The 19,817-nt window shown below is 45.4% G+C and overlaps 2 protein-coding genes across 2 annotated transcripts in view; one reads left to right on the top strand and one right to left on the bottom strand.

The window, feature by feature from the left end:
- Positions 1-19,817, bottom strand: part of DOCK2 (dedicator of cytokinesis 2) — a 417,766-nt gene that overhangs the window by 200,433 nt on the left and 197,516 nt on the right. The gene's annotated exons all lie outside the window — the stretch shown is intronic.
- INSYN2B (inhibitory synaptic factor family member 2B) lies at positions 996-18,923 on the top strand. Its single transcript, XM_068534610.1, has 3 exons — positions 996-2,341; positions 3,464-3,538; positions 18,737-18,923. Exons 1-3 carry the CDS (start codon positions 996-998, stop codon positions 18,921-18,923), a joined length of 1,608 nt encoding a protein of 535 aa, XP_068390711.1.

Here is a 19,817-nt window from a genome sequence, read left to right as displayed (position 1 = left end):
GGAGGTTGGAATTTGGAGAGAAACCCAGGCCCCCAGGAACTGTGTTCTCAGTTGCATCTGTTATCTCTTCCCTTTCAGACTCTCCTTGCCTGGTGGCAAAGACTGCCAGGTCCCAGACCCTGACCCCGAGGCCAAGCGAACAAAGGTTTTGGCTCAAATACCCAGAAGTTGCAGATGTGGCTCACTTTTCCCACATGTGAACTTCGGCCAAGACACCACGACAGGGACTCTGCCCTCTGAATGCCCTCGGATGCCTCAATCCTGTCCCCATCACACCCCACTGGGGTTTTGTGAGGCTATTTAGGCAGATAAGTTTCCCTCACTGAAGAAAAGGGAAACAGCATGAAAGAAAACAATGGCCCCAAACGAAGAATATGTGATTGACATAAATGGGGATTTTTCCCTTAGGAGCATCACGTATCATCAAAGAAGCCAAGCCCCAGGTCATTTATTTCTCTGCCTGTTTACATGAAATGGAAAGATGTGTTTAAGTTTCCTGTAGTTTTACACTGCAAACTGACGCTCCCGGAAAGGAAGCCGTATGTTCCAGACGTAGCAGGTTTCTTTTGGGATTCACAGGTTGGCAGTCTGGCGCTATCCCCTAAATGGTACCTTCATTGTCTTTTTGTTCAAGACAGCAAGCTTCTTCCAGGATCAGAACCGCCTGCCAGCCTCCCTTGATAAACAGCCCACCAGCTCTCGTGGTGGATCAGGTTTAATAATCAGCCTAACTCCTTGTTTACCCTAAGTGGCAATTACCACTGCGATGGAATAATATTTTAACTGCAGGGGAAGAAGTACGGAGAGCCCCCAAGTAAAACCTGCCGGCTGGGAATGGCCAACAGAGCTGCCCATACTCAGAGGAGAGGACCACTCCATCTCGGCTGGCAGATCTCTGTGTCTGAGATGCTGTCATTAGCTGTTGCTCCAATGACCTAAGGAAATGTGCCCAGGAGAAGTGTATGGTCCCAATCCTTTCAACTGAGGGAGGCTCAATGGCCCAGCAAAGTATGAAAGCGAGGCCTGTGCTTCTGAAGCGTAACAGTCTAGAGTCGGTGGAGCTTGTGAAGCAACCTCACCACCGCAGGAGCAAATCCCAGCAGGTACGATTTAAGGAAGATGGCACCAGTAAGACTCCACCTGCCCTAGCTGAGGTTGACATCCAAACTTCTGAGGACCCGGCTGTAATGGGCAAGACTCAGGCCTCCGGGCACCATCACCTCCCCACCTACTCACTCTCCTTCCCCAGGTCCCAGCAGGCAGGGGGCTTTCGGCACATCGCCATCCAAACCTCCCCCAGTCTCAGGAAGCACTTCCCAGTTTTCAAAAGGAAGAGACTCACAGCTAGCAAGTCCCTGGTGGAAATGCAGACAGCATCCCAAAGTGCCATCCAGGTGAACGGCAATCTCTCTGAACAGGACATTGTGTCCTCTGACCTTGCCTACTTAAGGCTGGCTCGGCATCTTGAAGATGGGCCTCGAAGGGTCAAGGTGTCCCACCCATTTCTCCCTAGAATGTCCAAGGTGCAAAGCAATGGGCCTGTGAGCATATGCTTGGAAGCAGGGACATGGAGGGCCTCAGAGAAAGCAACAGCTGCCATTCAGGTCCCAGATGATATTTATCACAGCCCTACCTGGGCAGGTAGAGAGTCCACTTTCAGCCTAGACAGGTCTGCTGAGATTAGCAACTCCATACCCACTTTGGTTGACATGCATCCAGGTGATGGGAGAAGAGTGCCACCATCAGATTCAGAAAGACCCCTCTCCTGCTTAAATGCCACCAGCGGTGCCAACCACATGCCCAGCACAGGGAAACTTAAACCTGAAATGCTTTTGCCCAAAGATAACTCTGATGACAAAGACCTTGGCCCATTGTCATCTCAATCAAAGAAAACGCGTGTTCCCTCACATCCACGGACTCACAGCTCGCCTTCGCCAGGCTCCCACAGCCAGCCAGCCCAGCCAGGGGGAGCTTCAGATTGTGCTTCATCGAGTAACAATCACCAGGATCTGCAGTCACTCAAAACTAACAGTGAGTCAAAATCTGCCCCTGTGTGTCAGGAGCAGACGGCAAAGAACCCCTTCCAGCCACACATCCCAGCATTTCAAAACTGTCCAGAAAGCGATCACCTCCCATCCTCTCTTCCAAGGAGGGAGACCAAACAGCAGGGCACCACGGAGATGGGTGCGCTTAATCCAATTCACCTGGCACAGGGTGAGTTCTGCGACCTCCAGGGCAGGCTGCAATCCGTGGAGGAATCTCTGCACTCAAACCAAGAGAAAATTAAAGTCCTTTTGAATGTAATTCAAGACTTGGAGAAAGCTCGAGCTCTCACAGAAGGGTAAGGTGGATTTTTTTAATTGGGTTAAGTCAGTTGCCAGGACAGGGGCAGAGAGAGAGCACTGGTTTCTGTTAGTGAAATGTCTCCAAAATGTTTGGGATTCTGTTGTTTCCCCAAATTGTAAGCAATGGTCCCCCTTTGTTCTGACTGGGTTTCGCTTGGTTGTAGGCTTTGGTGGATTTCCACGGTGATGTGTTTTTCTTTCCAGATGTCAACAGACTGAAGAAAGGGGGCAATGAAGCAATAGAGTCAAAAGTGATTTTTATTAAGATGTGAGTCCAGTTGATACATGATGGGGGAAAATGATAGCATGTAGGTGCTTCCCCCACCCCCATCCTTGAAGCAAGTTACTGCATTTGCACAGTATTTTAGTTATTTATGGGTTTGTCACAGAGGACTTGAGGTGGCCACTAAGCTTACTGCTGACCTTCCCCACCACTGACCACTTTGAAGGCTTGGGCCAGTTCATCATGGACCAGCTAAATGGAAACTGGAATGAGATCACAATTTTGCAAAGAGAAAAAAGTCACAAAATGCTTTCCTGGGTGACTCAGCATCAGTCTGGGGAGGGGAAGGCAGTTATTTGTTTAGGCGTGGGTTGTTCTTTCCTTGAAACAGTGCTCTCTAAAGACGGAGAAGAAGGAATGGCCAAAGCTAATCAACAAAAGGGTAGGAGAGGGAAGAAGTAATTAACTGGCCTTTGCTGGTATGGATCAGAATCAACATTGCCTTATAAGAGAGAAGCACTGTGACGATACAGAGAGAAATGCACTGAACTAAGGGATCTGGAGTTTTAATCATCTTCCTCTACTCATTCGCAAAGTCTCTCAGTTTCCCCATCTATCACGCGGGGGTAAGAATAACTGGCTCATCTCATAGGGTTATTGTCAGCACGAAGAAAACCCAGATGTCAAAGTGCTTAAGCATTTATAAAGCACTCTAGAAATGTGAGGTTCTATTAACAGGGGTTTCTTGTTTCTGTGTCTGTAATGGCCATGCAACTTCAGGCTTTGGTACTCATGAGAGGGGCAATGCTGTGCTGCAGGGAATGAGTCTGTAGAATGCGTGCATCCCAGGGGGATTTTGCCCGTAGATTTATCTAGCAAATGCTCTATCTTGCAGGCGCAACTTTTATCGAACTGGCCAAGATCTCAACAACTGCAGTACCTGCCAGAACACAGCGTGCATCATATACAGGTACCTGGCCACAACCGAGGCCTGCTCTGTAGAGCACAGAAGTTGCAGGGCCCACAGAACATTCTTGTAAGCCCTCTTAGGCACAGAAATTCAAGAGAGGGGCAAAGACAGGAGGCCTTTGAATACCTGAGACTTAAAAAGCAAGGTGTTTAACTATGAAATGTTAACATCTGGTTCCAAGGCAGGCATTGCTTTGTTTCCTCACAATAAGGTCTATGAGCAAATCCTCTTGAGATCATCATCCCTCCACTTACTGAATACTGAGTACAGGCGCCTTGCCAAGCTGTGCATGCCCGTTTGCGTCTCGTTTCACAGTATACCTCGTGAGGTAGGCGTTAACGTCCTCAGAGAAGTTCAGCCATTTGGCTCCACTCACATAAAGCATTTTCGGAGAGCAGAGGGGGCTCTCCAACCAAATATTCAGAGTCTTGGGACTCAAATCCAGATCTTTCTGATCCCAAGCCCTATGATCTTGACTGTTGTACCACACAGCCTCTTCCTCCACAGTAGCCATCACATGCCAACAATTACTATATGTCAAGAACTGTGCTAAGCACTGTGTATTCACTTCTAAGTACATTGTTTCTTTCCAGCAGGGGGTAAGATTGCTGCAATAGAGTGAATTTTTATAAGTAATAGAAGGGAAACAGCATACAGTTGTAAGAGCACTAAACTTGGAGTCAAAATCCCCAAGTCTACACCTGCTTACTTGTCTGGAGCTCAGTTTCCTCATCTGTAGAGTGGGAACAATTATCCCTCTTGAGAGTTGCCGTTAGGAACAAATGAGAAAATATATCTGAATGCCTTTTGTAACAGTCAATTTCTGTACAAATCCAAGAGCTTATTCCTGTTATTACTGGAAAAATCAACGCCCCTTTAGCTGGAAGTCTACTTTCGGTGGCACAGTGGAAAAGTGGTCAAAAGCAGTCATTTCAGTTGATGGAATCTAACTTTGTTTAACAAAAGTGTATGTTTGGTTTTCTCTATTATTTTCTCTCTCTGATGAGAAAGGCAGCTAGGGCCTGAGCAAACTGAAGCCCAACTGGGTTGCCTGTGTCTTCTTTTTAAAATGTCTCATTCCTTCCAGCAGAATCCTGAGATTTCATCTTAGCGAGGGATGGGGGCCTGGTAGTCAGGGGGCCCCTACCCTTAGGTGAGGCCTTGGGCATTTTCTCACTGAACTGTCAACACTTTATACCTAAGAGCCAAAGGACCACAAAGTTTTTTCACCAATAACAATAACAGGAGCTTCAGGACCTCTCACACAAAAAAATGCCCTTTACCCTGGTATGAAATATCCCCTCTTAAAAGGGGGCTCTGGAAAAGGCTTGTGCATTGGAAAGAAAAATTAGGGAGTCTCATCAATTGCTTACCTTTTGCTCCTTCTTCTTTTATATCCCCCATCTTATGCAAATTTCCTAATCACCAGGAGGACAAAAATCATTAAGTGTCTAGACTGTTAGGGAGGACAAAACCTTTTCCTCATAAACAAAAATAATTATTCTTAACTAACTTCCATTTAAATTTTGAAAAGTCTCTTTTTCAGCAGCCAGATGATGTATTTTCTATTACCTTCAGATGACTTTTTATTTAGCTTATGTAAGTGAAAAGGACAAATGGTTATTTTCCAATCTACTATGAGTTTCTTGCCCTGGCCTTCGGCAAATCGTTTCTGGCCTCTGAGTTTCCTCATCTGAAAAATGAGGGCCTTTAATTAGATGGTCCCTATGGTCCCTTTCAGTTCTGACATTCTGATGTTCTAGGCTGAATTAAAAATAGTAATATTTGGCTAAACTACAACCTTCCAACAAGTCTGAGAATGTTTGCATTTTCTAGTACTTACTTCAAATATCCCAAGCAAACATTCTAAATTTACCCCTGGATGGGCTGGCAAACCTTTATCCACACATCCCTTTCCAGTTTTCCAAGAAGAGCAGCCACTGCATGCATCTATCCCTCATTACCATTCAAAGCCAGACTGTTCTCCCAGACAGTATCTATATCGTTGTATCTAAGCCATTGTGAAGGAACAGGCAATTAGTTTGATGAAAGCAAAGAGATCAGAACAACATCTCCATCACAGTAACAGAGGGAAGATGAGAGTTGTCATTTTTTTTTTTTTTTTTTTAACATTTCAAATGACTTCAAACCCTGTGTGGTATCCTGGAAAGTCAGATCTTGCAAACTAATAAATAAATGATGTGAAATACTCATCCTCAGGCCTTGTTAAGCTGCAGTCTCTCCCCGATGATGGATGGACCGAGTGCACGTCACTGAACATAAAGCACATGGATGCGTGATGGATCGCCTGCCGGGTCTTCTTCTCTGGAGACGTTGCTGCTAAGTTAGCAATCCATAAGGTTTTCTAAGTGGCCCCATCAGCCGAAGCCTATGGCTATGCTACTTGCTTCCATCAAGACACGTGGGGTCACTGGTTCTACCCGACTCATTCTCTCTGCTCCAAGAGGAGTCTTCTGCCCACCCGCTCCTCAAAGCCTCACTGGCATTCTTCTTAACCATGGATCACTTTGATAGATCCTACCTCACCAAGGAGAACAGCACCAAAACTGATGCCCAAAGAGTCCATGTATTCTCAGGAGTACACCAGGAAGAACGAACTCCTTGGAGTTCTGACTGCTGTGGGCTCCAAGGGAAGGGTGTGGGGATTGGCTCTATGACTCAAGCTGGTTCCAGGCTGTGCAGACCCCAAACACTCTTCTCACCTCTCCTGAGCATTAATCCTAGGACAAGCTACTCAAAGGGTTTCTGCATGCCTCCTGCGGTACCTAAGATCATTTCAATTCTTCTGATTTACCCAGAGGGAAAAATCTGAGTTTGGTGCTAGAATGTCTTCAAAACCTTTCTAATGCTTACTTATCACACTTCTTTGCCAAGAGTGAGCATGTCTCATGTTCACAGTCACGGGCAAGCAACAGTATGCAGCCAGAACGTAATCATTCCTAATTCTTTATGGAAGATTTTAACTTTTAAAACTTGTCCCCTTACCTACTCACTGTTATGCAGGTCTCCATTTTCAAAAGGTATATTGCCTGTTTTGTACAAATGTTTTTAAGTCTAAAAAGTGAAGTGACCTAGAGAGAAAAAAAATATTGTGCATGGGGTATGGGGAGTTTCACAAAAACCATGAAGGTGGTGAATGAATGACTGCAGTTTTGGAAACTGTGCCTTAAGGAATCAGCTCCCTTTCCGCTTCTCAAGGACGTGAGGTCTCTCCAAGCCATATCACTCCTCCTTCCCTCACCCCGTTCTCTGCTCCTCCGGCCACATCTGCCTGCACTTCATCTTCACGTTCACTCTAAAAATAACCACAGAACCTCTTTGGAGGTCTTTGACTACACCAATCATGCATTTATTTTATGGACGTAGCTCCCAGGAAAAAAAAATCTGCCTGGTTTACGTTGTAAAATGCCTCAAATGTTTTAAGGGAAAAGAATGGGAAGTCTTTCTCAGAAAAAAAAAATTTTCTTCTATCATCCAAGTGTGTTTCTTAGAAAATGGAAATAAAGTGCAAGCAGCAAACTTAGCATTTTCAATGGGTGAAGGGAGAGGCTGGCCATGTAAGATTTGAAAGGTGCTAGAGAGAACAACAGAAGAGCACTCGTTTGCTCAGGGGTCTATCTGGACAGGCTGTCTCCTCTTCTCATCCTTAGCCTCTGTTCATGACTTCAACTGCACTCATGGATTTTAATTTTAATTTCTGTGACATCAGCTTCCCCTATGTTTTTTATGAGTTCTCTCTCTCTCTCTCTCTCTCTATATATATATACACACTACCTACAGATCTTTCCATTTCTATCTTGATATCTCAAAGGTACCTCAAATTCTCGAATTCACCATATACCAAAACACACTTACTTTCCTCCACACAATTCTTTTCCTGTATTTCTCATTTTGCTCAACACTGTTAACCGCAGTTCCATAAAGAAACTACAGTCCCCACAGTGCCTCGCTCCTCTCCTTTACAACACACATCAAATTGGCTACTGATTCTACCCTCTGTCTCTGGTCCATAAAGGCTCTCATCATTGGTCACTTAAACGCTAGCTGGCCTTTTTGCCGTAGGTACCTTTTGCCCTGTCCCAAGTAATCCTCCACACAGATTGCTAAATTACCTGAAAAGTAGAATCTGATCTTGTCACTCCCCTGCTAAACAATTTTGTCCCAGTTCCTGTTGTTTCCTTTAGTTAATTTTTCAAAGCCCTTTGAACATGATACTAACCTTCTTACCTGCTGGGTCTCCTATTTCTCCCCAGCCACAGGGAACTACTCAGCTGGCTTCATATACTGTGTGTCCTCTCATGCATGTTTCCTTATTTCCTGAAATGCCTTTTCTGCCCTGCTTTGTCTGGAAATCTCCTAGTCTTGCAGCTTAAAAGTCAGTTCCTCTGAATAGCCTTACACTCCTTCCCAAGACGGACCCCCTTGGCACACACATTCCTTGGCTATACCATTTATCCTATTGCATTGTAACGCAGTGTTTATGAGTTTCTCTCCTTCAGCAGATGGCTAGTATCTCAAAGTCGTGGGCCAGTGTCTAATACATAGTTGGTGCTCAATAGAATCTTGTCAAGGAAGGGAATGGCTATACTGACTAGGGGAGGGATGAAAAACAGTGGTGGGCTTGAGACAGCTATTCAGATGCCCCAAAGTCAAGTCAGTGTGACTATTTGTGTGTGCCCCTACCCTTGGGTGGGGAAACGGAAGGCCTTAATTAATCAAATGTTCTTACTAGGGAAGGAAGTCTTCTGTGCAGCAGGTCCTCAGAAGATCTTTTGGAACTAAATCAAACGACTGTATGTGGTACATGGACTGTCAATTTTCAAACACCTGGAACACTACAAGATGAAACCTAATCAATGACTTCCTTTGATGACTCAGAAAGCTTGTTGCAATCTCACAGGACATTGAGATCCTCGTTCATCATGGCCATCCAGCATTATTGCCCAGTACTTCTGTACTGGCTGTGGTAGGAAAGGTGGTTTGATTTGTGGAAAACTGAAAACTCCCTCCAGGCTAAAATATCTCCCTTCTACGGTGGCTGAACTGCACCAATGATCTCTACGGAAGAGGGAATTAAGGCATTAGATCGGCAGGTTCTCTTGGTAAAGCATCAAAACCCAGTGTAGTAGGCAGAATAATGTCCACAAAAGATGCCCACATTCTAATTCCTGGACCCTGTGAATATGTTACCTTACTTGGTAAAAGGGACACTGCAGGTGTGATTAAGTAAGGATCTTAGGACGAGGTAAGTAGCCTGGATTGTCCAGGTGAGCGTAACATAATCATAAGGATCCTTACAAGGGAAAGATGAAGGCAGGAGAGGCAGAGTCAGAGAAGATGTGACAACAGAAGCAGAGGTAGAAGTGATGTGGTCACAAGCTAAAGAAGGTAGGCAGCCTCTAAAAGCTTGAAAAGGCAAGGCACACATTCTCTCCTCGAACCTCCAGAAGGAACACAGTTCTGCTGACACCTTGATTTACAGTTCTGGAGGACTTCTGATCTCTGGACTCTAAGAGTAAAATCTGTCTTGTTTTAAGCCACTAAATCTGTGGTAATTTGTTTCAGCAGTAATAGGAAACGAATACGCCTGGATTAAACCCTGATAATTCGTAAACTATTCACATCTAATTGGCGGTCTGTTAATTTGACTGTGATGATCTTTGCAACTATGACAGCTAGGGGAAGACAGAGATCTGTTGGGATGAAGATTAGGGAAAAGAAATAAGAAGAGAGCTACCACTTATTGTGTCTATTATTACTGGTCATTATAAATGCCTTTTACTTTCGTATCTAATCCCCACAACCATGTGAGATAGATAAAAATACTCCCATTTTACAGGTGAGATAACTGAGGTTCAGGGACTTGCACGCTATTCAGATTAGACAATTGAGACTGAGAGAGAGAGAGGCACTTGCACAATTATTCTGAAACTAATAAGTGGCAATGTCAATATTGGAACTTAGTCCTCCCTTCCTGTTGGCCAGATTCTACAGCATGCTGCCTTCAGAGGACAGACCTGCTTGAGAGGGTATCAGGGCTCAGCGGAATGTTGTATGGCTGAGTTCTCATAATCCAAGGGCATCGTGAGGGTTTGTGTTTAAGATGCAGGACCTAAATAGTGTTCTCAAAATGTGATCCTGGGCCATCTGCATCAGAGTCTCCTGGGTATCTGTGAATACTGGTTGCTGGCCTTCACTCCCCAAACCTGCTGGATCAGAGGGGTGGGGTGGAGGATGGGAATCTACAGTTACAGCCAGTTTCCTGGGAAAGCCTGATCCCAGTGAAGCTTGAGAAACACTCAACTAGGTAAAATTAGGGTCTTGAAAGGAGGAGATTTCTGGTTGATTTATTAGAAACTTTTGTGACATAGAGAGCTCGTGCTAATAAAATAGCCCAGAAAGTAGCTTTTGTTTTAAACGCAACATTGGACAGATGATTTACCTTTCTGCTTGGCTTCAATTACAGGTTTAGGTGGTCAGGTACAGACCTAACTAGGGGGCACAGGTGAGAGTGGAGGCAAGGGAAAGGGAAGGGAAGAGGATTGGGGTGAGGGGGGGCACTTCCTCATAGACTAAGGGTATTTTTGATGCCTCCTATTTCCAATGAGAAGAGAAAATGAGCTTCTGCCAGTCCACGTGGGCGCCCAGGCTTTCATTATGCATTACTTAGGGGATTCATTTGTAGCCTCTCCTCCCTCCCACATTTCCCAGCTCCTTGGTCCTCATCTGAGATCAGGAACGGAATGGCAATCCCTGCTGACCTTCCTCCTCCAATTAAGGTTCAGACCAGTTAGAGCCCAATTCTGCTCCCAGGCCAAGGGCCCAAATGCTAGGAACTGCCCTCTGGTGCATCCTGGAGGAGCAGTTACAAACACCTGACAGGGTGGCCATGCAAAGTGCTGCCCAGGACCGCCCACCCCGCTTCAGGAGAGGGTGTGGTCACCACAGGCTCCAGAACCAGGGAATGTGCGTGAAGCTGAACACCAGAATCCTCCACCACTTTCCTCTCATTTCCTCAAACTCCACAGACCATAGGCTGCTTTTGTATCATTATTGATTCCTCCACTGTTACAACTCCTCTGAGCTAGACAGAGAAGAAGTTAAGGATATGCAAAAGGAGATTTGCTGCAAGTGCCGTCCTTTGTACCCGGCGACCAGCATCCCTGTTCTTGATGTCGCCCCCTCATTGTTTTAATATTCGGAACTTCTCATAAGGAGTCTCTCTGGAACACAGACCAAAGCTGTACAGCTGTGTGCCCTGTCGGAGAAAAGCCAGGCCTTCGTCTAACCAAGGAAAGCAATGTGAGTTACCTGGGGTCATGCAGTCAGAGGCGCTGAGAGCCTTCTAGAGTTTCCTTCCATGGTTAAGTCATTTGGGCCACTGGGTCTTGGTCTTGCCTGCCACTTAAAGCTATTACTTAACCAGAGAAAAAGGCATTTTACTCGAAATGCAATATGCACCCAGGCTTGTGAATTCAGCAACCAACTTTCCACGTAAATTATTTAGTATGTTCTTTTTTGTTTGCTTAAGATGACCTCCCAGCGTGGAGCCAAGAGAACTGTCAGAGCCTCGTCTTCCAGCCACGGTCCTCTCTCTGGCCAGCAATGAATTCCACAGTGAGGAGTAATTATAAAGCACACAGCATGTCTGCTCTTTATAGTAATCACAGATGCCTTTGCAGCTCTCATCCCACTGTAGTACGGACTGAGCAGCATTCATTTCAAATGCAGGAACGTGAATGTTAATAGCAATACGACCCAGCATCCCCCAAACAACTACCACCAAACATAGCTCAAGCTCTCTTTTGGAAACAGACATAAAGTCTGGGGTACATGTGGAAACCTCTCTGAGCCTCGACAGTTTGATCCCCAAGATATTTGCCATTAGTCCCTGTTTCTCTCAGTATGTTTATCCCTTTCTTCTTTTCCCTCGAGTGTAAGTGGAAAGAAGTAGGATTTACAGCATCAGCAATTTATCTGCAATAAAAATGAAACCTATTTTAATGCATTAATAGCTAAAGAGGCTGAAACATGCCATAAATATAAAATCAAGAAAATTGAGAGTTTCACAGGAGTAACAAATGGATGGCTGCTGGCATGAGGGCCACAGCTGACCACAGAATGACCCAATCTTTATTTCTCTGTCAAGTTAATGCAACAATCATTACCATTTGTTGAACCAGGCACTGTGCCAGGAATTTTGCTAAACACCGTACATGTATCACCTCTTTTCAGACTCCGCAAAACCCTAAAATATGGGTGTGGTTATTATTCCCGTTTTTACAGATGAGGAAACTGAGACTCAGAGAAGCTATGTGACTTGTCCAAGATCCAACAGAGCTAGGGCTTAAACCAGTCCTGCTTTTAGGAGACTTTCTTGTCCCTTTCCCTCTTACTTTCTGACCTTGCACAATCAGTGAATATTTGTGTTGAAGTTCTCTGAGATGACCTTCTCTTTCTAAGGACTTAATGTGAAGACATTCTCAACACAGAGCCACAGAACCCAGAGCGCAGACCTCTCTCACAGATGATAGCAATCAGCAGTGAGGTTTCTGCAGCGTGGCTCTGCTTATTTATGTGCCTAGAAGAGAACGTGCAATTCTCTGAGGACTCGTCAGCAGACAGCTGCCCAAGAAGGGGTGCACTTGCCAGCTTGAAATGGCTGCGAGTTGTGAAGCTTAAAATTGTACCCTATAAATAATGAGCAAACTGGTCATTCGGAGAAAGCTTTAGGAACAATATCCCTTCCAGACTGGGGAAAAACACTAACTAAGGTTCCTGTTTTCCCAGACTGTGATTTTTCCCCAGAGACACTTTCCTAAGTGGTGTGATTTATTCAAGTAGACAGGGACCCAACGACCCGTGCTGATTCCATTGATTCTTACAGCTAATTCTTCTAAAGCAAAAGTTGCTGGAGGTCAATAAATCTGTATTGCACCTGAGTTCCGTGGCAAGAGGGGCCACAGAAACACTCTAACAGAGACGAAGAGGTGGAGAGGGACTTGGAAGTGGTTTTGTCTTCAGGGAGATGCCATGGATCATTAGTTTCTCAGCCAACCTGCTTGGGGTGCATGGTTTACGACTCATCTCTTGATGAAAGAACAAGACGCGCCTGCTGAGAAGGAAGAGCAAAGGGCCCCTGTGGACCTCAGCAACCTACACCAGACCCAAAATTGCACAGCCCAGATACTACCTTGAGTAAGCTGCCTCCTGTGGGGTGTCTGTCTTCTTTGGTACGCAGCCTTCCTGTCAGAATGTCCCTGCAATCTGGAAACACTATGGCAGGGTGGGCTGGTCAGCTGGGTCATGAAGGGTCGTGCATGCAGCCCAGCCTAGGTTGGGTCTGGTTCCACAGCGGGCTGCAAGTTCATTTAGGTGCACTAGGCCTTGGTCACCACCCCTCCCCTCCCCTCCCCATGCTCATCTGGTGACTAGGATCTCACACAGATTGAAGACTGCTGTTCTTTCAATGCTGTGTATCTTAGCGTACAAGCTTTGGAGCCAGACAATCTAGGCTCAAACTCTGGCTCTGTCACTTATTAGTGTGTGCCCTTGGCAGAATATTCAACCTCCCCTTGCCTTGCCTCAGTTTCCTCATCTGTGAAATGAAGATAATATCTATCTCATGGGGCTCTGAGAATTACATGAGATGTGAGAATTACTAAACTTGTAGTAGAGTGTCTGGAACATAGATTTCACTACATAAATGATAGTCATTCTCCTTCCCCGCCCCTCCTTCTTCTTCATCATTTAAATTACCATATGCCCTCACCTAACCTGACCCAGATACTCTCTTGTTATATCTCTTTCTTCTTAGAGTAAGACCCTGGGAACAGCCAAGCCCTGGGCTAAAACATCTGATCCCTTTTTAGGAAAAAACAGAGGACTAGAGGTCAGGAAAGCAAGCTGAGATTCTGATCATAACTTATGGGGTGACTCCCTTCACCAACTCACTTGTCAGTTAAATGGAGATAACAACCTTCCTAGATTCCTGAGCTATTGTGAAGATAAAATGAAAATGCAGATCTGGAGTGTCTGCAATCTGAAAGTGCTATATAAAAGTAAGAGGTTTCTATTGTTTGTTTCTATATAAACTTTTCTCTCTTTGTGTCTCACCCAACTTCAGTTTGCCCAGCCAAGATGCGGCATCCAGAATCTGTCTCTGTTGTTTGCTTATGTATTTACGCATTTACCTACTTTTTGCTTCTCACTATTTCTTCTTCCAGAGAAGCCGTGACTTAGGCTTCTCGCTACTTCCAATTACCTAGAAAAACCTCCTTCTGTTTTTCACCTAGCATGATGGCTGGAGCACTGATCTGTCAGCTACATTAGTGAGGTGCCCTCAAGAGGGAAACCTGAAAGCTCTCTTCCATTCTTGGTCTACACACAGCTCACTTTCTAAATGCAAAGTGGCACCATGCACAGACATCTTGGCTGGGAAAGGCTCTAAGGATCCCCAGACAGTGAACTGGGCACTCCTGAACCAGATGTCAGGTATTCCGTGCACCCTCAGAGGGCCAACCTTGCAGACCTTGAATGCTCCAAACTATCTCAATGGCTCCGGGCCTGAATCCTGTATTATAACAATTACTTGACCACTATTTGCCACTCCCACCCCACCGTGAGCCAGAGCTCTGTACAAACAGCACTCCTCTTCATCCATGTGGATATGAATGGAGAAGATGGTAAGGGTGGGAGGATAGGTAGATTAAGAGGAAGAAGAGAAGGGAAGGTTGGAAAAGTTACTGGTGTTCTACCTTGATACCAAACCCAAGGCAGGCATTCCTTCCCCAGAATCTGCAAACAACCCTCTGCTAAGAGTTTGCTTGAATTCTCTCAAGCAGGCATTTTATTCCCTCTTTCAAGACGTTGCTTAAAGTGCTGTGGGTTGGCTAAGTAAGAAGTTGAGGGGCATCTCCTCTTCTCTACCCAGCCACAAAATGAAAGACAGATGAGAGAGGGCACTGCCCCCTGCCCATTTATAAGGCAGCTGCTACCAAAACAAAATATAGTCCTTCTCCTCCCTTCCAAACGAGACAGTAGTTGTTTGTCAAGTGGATGGATAAGAAGAAAAGTGACTATTTTCCTTTATGTTAATAAATTGCTTTGGCCTAAAAAAACATTAATCAATTTCTTTCCAAAGCACAGATGCTTCTCTGTACTCTGTTATTTGCCTGGCCTTGAAAAGTCACTTTCAATCCTCTTTAAATTGTCAAGACCAATGGGGGCAGTTGCAAGAAGAGGATGGGGACTTCCCTAAGTCCCAATGATTATAATGGAAGCCTGTCATGTTTCCATAGAAATATAAAGAGCATATTCTTCCCTGAATGTACATGGAGGGGAGAGGTGAAAAGTGATGTTTCCGGCAAGGTATACAATTACTGAAGAGTTGAAGGTATGAGTGAGGAGGTGAGGCATTCAGTCCCTAAGATAGGAAGACAAGAGACTTAGTGGAGCGGGTAGAGGCCACATCCTACATGAGGACATTTCCCGTTATTGTGTCCCATCTGCACAACTACCCAGTGAAGTAGCTTTATAACCCCCACTTTCAATTGGGTCTCAGAAAGAGAAGCAACTTACCCAAGGTCACCCAGCCAGTAAGTGGTACAGCCTTGGTTCAAACCCAAGAGTATTCCATTCGAGAGCGATTTCTGTATTGTCTACAATGTGCTTTAAATTGTGAGCTAAGACAGACTTTACCTTCTTTTTTATTTTTTTAATAATTTATTTATTAATTTATTTAATTTTTGGCTGTGTTGGGTCTTTATTGCTGCACACGGGCTTTCTCTAGTTGCGGCAAGCGGGGGCTACTCTTTATCGCGGTGCGCGGGCTTCTCACTGCGGTGGCTTCTCTTGTTGTGGAGCACGGGCTCTAGGCGTGCGGGCTTCAGTAGTTGCAGCACGCGGGCTCAGTAGTTGTGGCTCGCGGGCTCTAGAGCCCAGGCTCAGTAGTTGTGGCACACAGGCTTAGTTGCTCCGTGGCATATGGGATCGTCCCAGACCAGGGCTCGAACCCGTGTCTCCTGCAGGCGGATTCTTAACCACTGCGCCACCAGGGAAGTCCCAGACTTTACCTTCTGTCTCCTGGCTCTTCTATCTCCAGGCCTGCCGGTTCTATACACATCTGGACTCACCCAGAGAACTATTTTTTTCTAATTGTTGTTAGGACATTGTTGTGAGTCTTGACAAACTCAGGTGGTTTGTTGTTGTTTGTTTGAATTAAGAAGTCAGAGAAATATCACATATAAGGAGAAGAAGGAGGCTGTTTTGTGTGTATGTTCATATAATTTGGTAGAGGTATATGGATGAAGAGCTAGAAAGTAGGGGTAGTTGAGATACGTACAAGGCAGATTTTTAAAGCAATTGTTAGTTTAATCATCTGTCTCACACGCTGGTAAGCAAGATCCACAAAAGCAGTATCCACATCTGTCTATCTCACTGTGATGTCCCTGTAACTGAGCATAGTATCAGGCCTAGAGCAGGATGGATGATTGGATGTATGCGTGGATGGATGAATGGATGAATGGATGGATGAGTGGATGGGTGGATGGATGAATGGATGGATGGATGGATGGATGGATGGATGGATGGATGGATGGATGAAATTTCCTATACCAGAAAGCTGAGGAAATTCCTAGAATGAGCAAGGGGTACCTACTTTCTTTGGCTCCAGCTGATGCTCTAGGATGAAGGTTATTTTTCTGCCTGGTGAAAGGAGGGCAGGGATATTTCAGGAGCTAGGAGAACTATGAATGTAGATGTTCTCTATCTGTGAAATAGTGTAAGAGAGGGTAAGAATCAGACTTTGCAGCTCACTGCTTTAAATTCCTTCCTTAAAGCAATGAGATTTTGCTGGAGACAACTCTTCCCCAGCCTCTGAATCCATCTCCTTAAATTTCAGTTGGGGAGAGTGAGTTGCAGGTAGTGGTGACAGAAACCCACCCCAGGCTGAGAGACAAATAGGGGTGCAGCGCTGGGCAGTACATCCTGGAAGTGGGAGCCTCAGTGGATACTTCCGTTCACTGATCTGGCAAATCCTAAGCTTTGGCTAGAAGATCTCTAGTAGCTCTTGATATTGGCTAGCATTTACTAAGGACACAGAGCCACTAGTTACCAGCACCAAGAGGCCAGGGATAATGTCTGTCTGTCTGTCTGTTTACCACTCTGCCCCCAGCACCTAACATAGGGCCTGGAACATGGGAGATACTCAGTAAATTTAGTTTGTTGAATGATTAGCTGAATATCATTCAGTGTTTGTTGGTGCCTAGCTCTGAGCTGAGTGCTGTACAGCATTCTGTTGTTTATACTTCACTGAGATCCTATGAGTAGGTACCATGCTTATTCTGCAGATAAGGACACTGTAGCTTGAATACGAGAAATGACTTTGCCAAGATCTCCCAGCTAATCAATCGTGGAGCTTTGCCTAGAAAAACACAGCCTGCATTACTACACCCATTATTATAAGTCACCCAGCCAGGAGTAGGTCCCTGTGGAGGAGACCAGGGGGCACAGAAAGTGAAAGGATATAAGTCGAAGAGAAGAAAATCTGGTGGAAGCTTATCAAAAATACAGAAACAAAATAATCAGACACCCATCCCTGATGCTCCTTAAGCATGGTTATTCAGCCCCTATTACTGTTACTATTATCATCATCAATGTTATTACTACTAATATATTATGTCTTGCTCTTTGCTTTGCTTCTCAACGATGTGTCTTGGAGAGCTTTACACCTATGCTTACTTCATAGCATTCCTCAATACAGACATATTTAAATACTCTCCTTTAATGGGCATTTCTTAATCTCCATTCCTTTTTTTGTTATTTTATTTGTGTGTTTTGGAGTCATTAATGTACAGACTCCATTGTATCATCTGTACACAGGTCTGTGAGGTAAACATGACACTGTTGGGGACCAGGGTTCTCAGGGGCTGAGAGAGTCAGAGGCTGGGGAGAGCAGAAGCTCTGGCCTACGTGCAGTGGGTGCTCAGGCTCCCCCTGACCTTTGAGGGCTTGGGAATCAGGCCAGTGGGCATCAGGAATGGTCAGCCCGTCTGGTAAGTCTGGCTCAGCCTTCTCAGAACCTGGAGAGCTGGGCCAGGAAGACTGAATCCTGCAGACATCCCTACAGACTGTGTATGTGCTCCCTCCACCCTTAGTTGTCCACTTTCCTCCATAGGAGGTTTACTTACAGAGGAGTTGCCAGTGCCAGGATGCCTGGAAGAAGGCTCTTAAGCTTACAGCTGTGTTTGTTACCTGGTTTCATACTAGAACTCTCAGAAGGCCCAACGATGAGGAGCCAGCTTGGGAGTATGGAAAGTGGGGGAAATGCAGAGTCACGAAAACAGTGCTCCTCCTTGTTTAGCAAGGAAGAAAATGAAATGTTTCATATGGAAGAGGAAAGACCCCATGTTGGTTTGTGATGTGGCATGACTGGCCAAAGCCTTCTACCCAGCAAGGGCTAAAAAGGAGCTGTCATTAAAGGGACACTGTCCTGGTCTGCTATGCCCACATCACCTCCCAGAGACCCAGGATCGGAGTAAGTGCCACCAAAAAGGCAAATCACGATTGCCACACGTGACTTAATAAAGCCCCCCAAATGGTACCTTGTCACTGGGCATTCTGAGATGGCCTACTATTTGCCAGGAACCACTCTAAGTACCTCATTTATATTCTCTCAATTAATATACATCTTAATTCCAAAGAAAGCCTTTGAGATAGGTGCCATTTTTATGTCCATTTTATGGATAAGGAAACTGAGTTGTTAGTTTTAGCATACATTCCTCTGTGTTACTTAAATACTTTATAATGAGGCAGTTTTCATGCATAAAATGTATGTAAAAAGAATGAACAATTAAGAGCATTAAATAAATGTGAGAGAGAGATTGGAGCCGTCTTTACTGGACATCTACTATTAGGTTGCCAAGTTACGTGCTTCATTTAAACTTAGTAAGATGCCCAAGGGGAAGGCATTACAGATGCCAATTCAGTCAATGAGAAACTGGAGCTTCAGAGAGGTGGCACAAGTTCCTCAAGGTCACACAGCCAAGCAGGTACCTAAGCATCTGGGACTTGACCTCAAAGCGCATGTTTTTCCATGTCAGTTGGACACTTGGTGATGCTACATCAGTATGTGCTGATTTGAAATTACTTTCCTTCCTTCCTCGTTGTGTTTTTCAGTGTAGAATATGATTTCCGGCAGCAGGAAGGCAGGTTCCATGAAGTCCTACAGAGTCTGGAGGAAGCAGAGCCAGCTGAGGAGGCATCTCCCCCACCAAAGTCCCCGGCAGAGCCCCCAGTCCCTGAAAAACAGGACTTAAGGCGGAAAACCAAGAAGGTGAAGAAGAAATGCTTCTGGTGGATCTGAGCTCACGGGGACCTTTACCTCTGCCCTTCCTGAGGTGGGGAACCAACGCCCTCAGGCCTTCTCTACTTCTTAGCGAAGGCCCCAGGCTATGAGCCACTCGACCTGTGAAACCAGAACAACTTGGGACTGGATTAGCTGCCACTGGACACACGACCACACCTCACCTGAGTGCGTGCCACCGCTTGCTGAGGACTTCACGGACCCGACTGACCACTTGCCTAGCTTCCTGTCACACATCCTCGTTTGTGAGTCTAGAGTCCCACCATGGGCAAAACCCCCATCACACTTTCCTACACCTCTGTGATGCTAAGCACTTCCTGCCCATCCTGGGTTCATCGTCCCAAAGGAAAGAAACAAAAATGTTGTGCAGAGCAGTAAGATAGAGGAGGGTTACAAGCAGATACCCAGAGAAAAACAGATACCAAAACTGGCAGTTTTCTAAGATATTGGCATAGCATAAGCACAACAGAAGTGGGCAGGACATGAGAACGCAAGATCACCTTGTGGGTTGGGTCCTCTTCATTTTTAACTAGCCCCTTGACCCCAAAGCAAGGATTTGTCATTTCATGCTGTGTGGACCTTAGAGTCTGCGGCAGAGTAAGCTCACCACAGGGTACAAGGGACTTGCAGGTATGACTATTCTGCAGTTGTAGCTACTCCAGGGCCCACCTTAAATCATCCTACTTCTCAGTCTGAGGCCTGAGACTGCCTGGCAAATGGATGGGGTCTGGTTTGGGTTTGAACTTTAAGATTCCACAGTTAATTTCTCTGCAACATTTAAGATCATGAGATCCAGCAGCCTATCTGTCCGTTTCACCTTACCAGAAACATAAACAAGACTAAGACAAAACACAACACTGGTTCTCGCCCATTCATGCCGGCAGCAGCCTTGTA

The sequence above is a fragment of the Eschrichtius robustus genome, chromosome 2 (assembly GCF_028021215.1).
Source record: "Eschrichtius robustus isolate mEscRob2 chromosome 2, mEscRob2.pri, whole genome shotgun sequence".
Classification (NCBI taxonomy): domain Eukaryota; kingdom Metazoa; phylum Chordata; class Mammalia; order Artiodactyla; family Eschrichtiidae; genus Eschrichtius; species Eschrichtius robustus.
The sequence above is the reverse complement of the archived record's forward strand: the minus strand, read 5'-3'. Positions and strand labels throughout refer to the sequence as shown.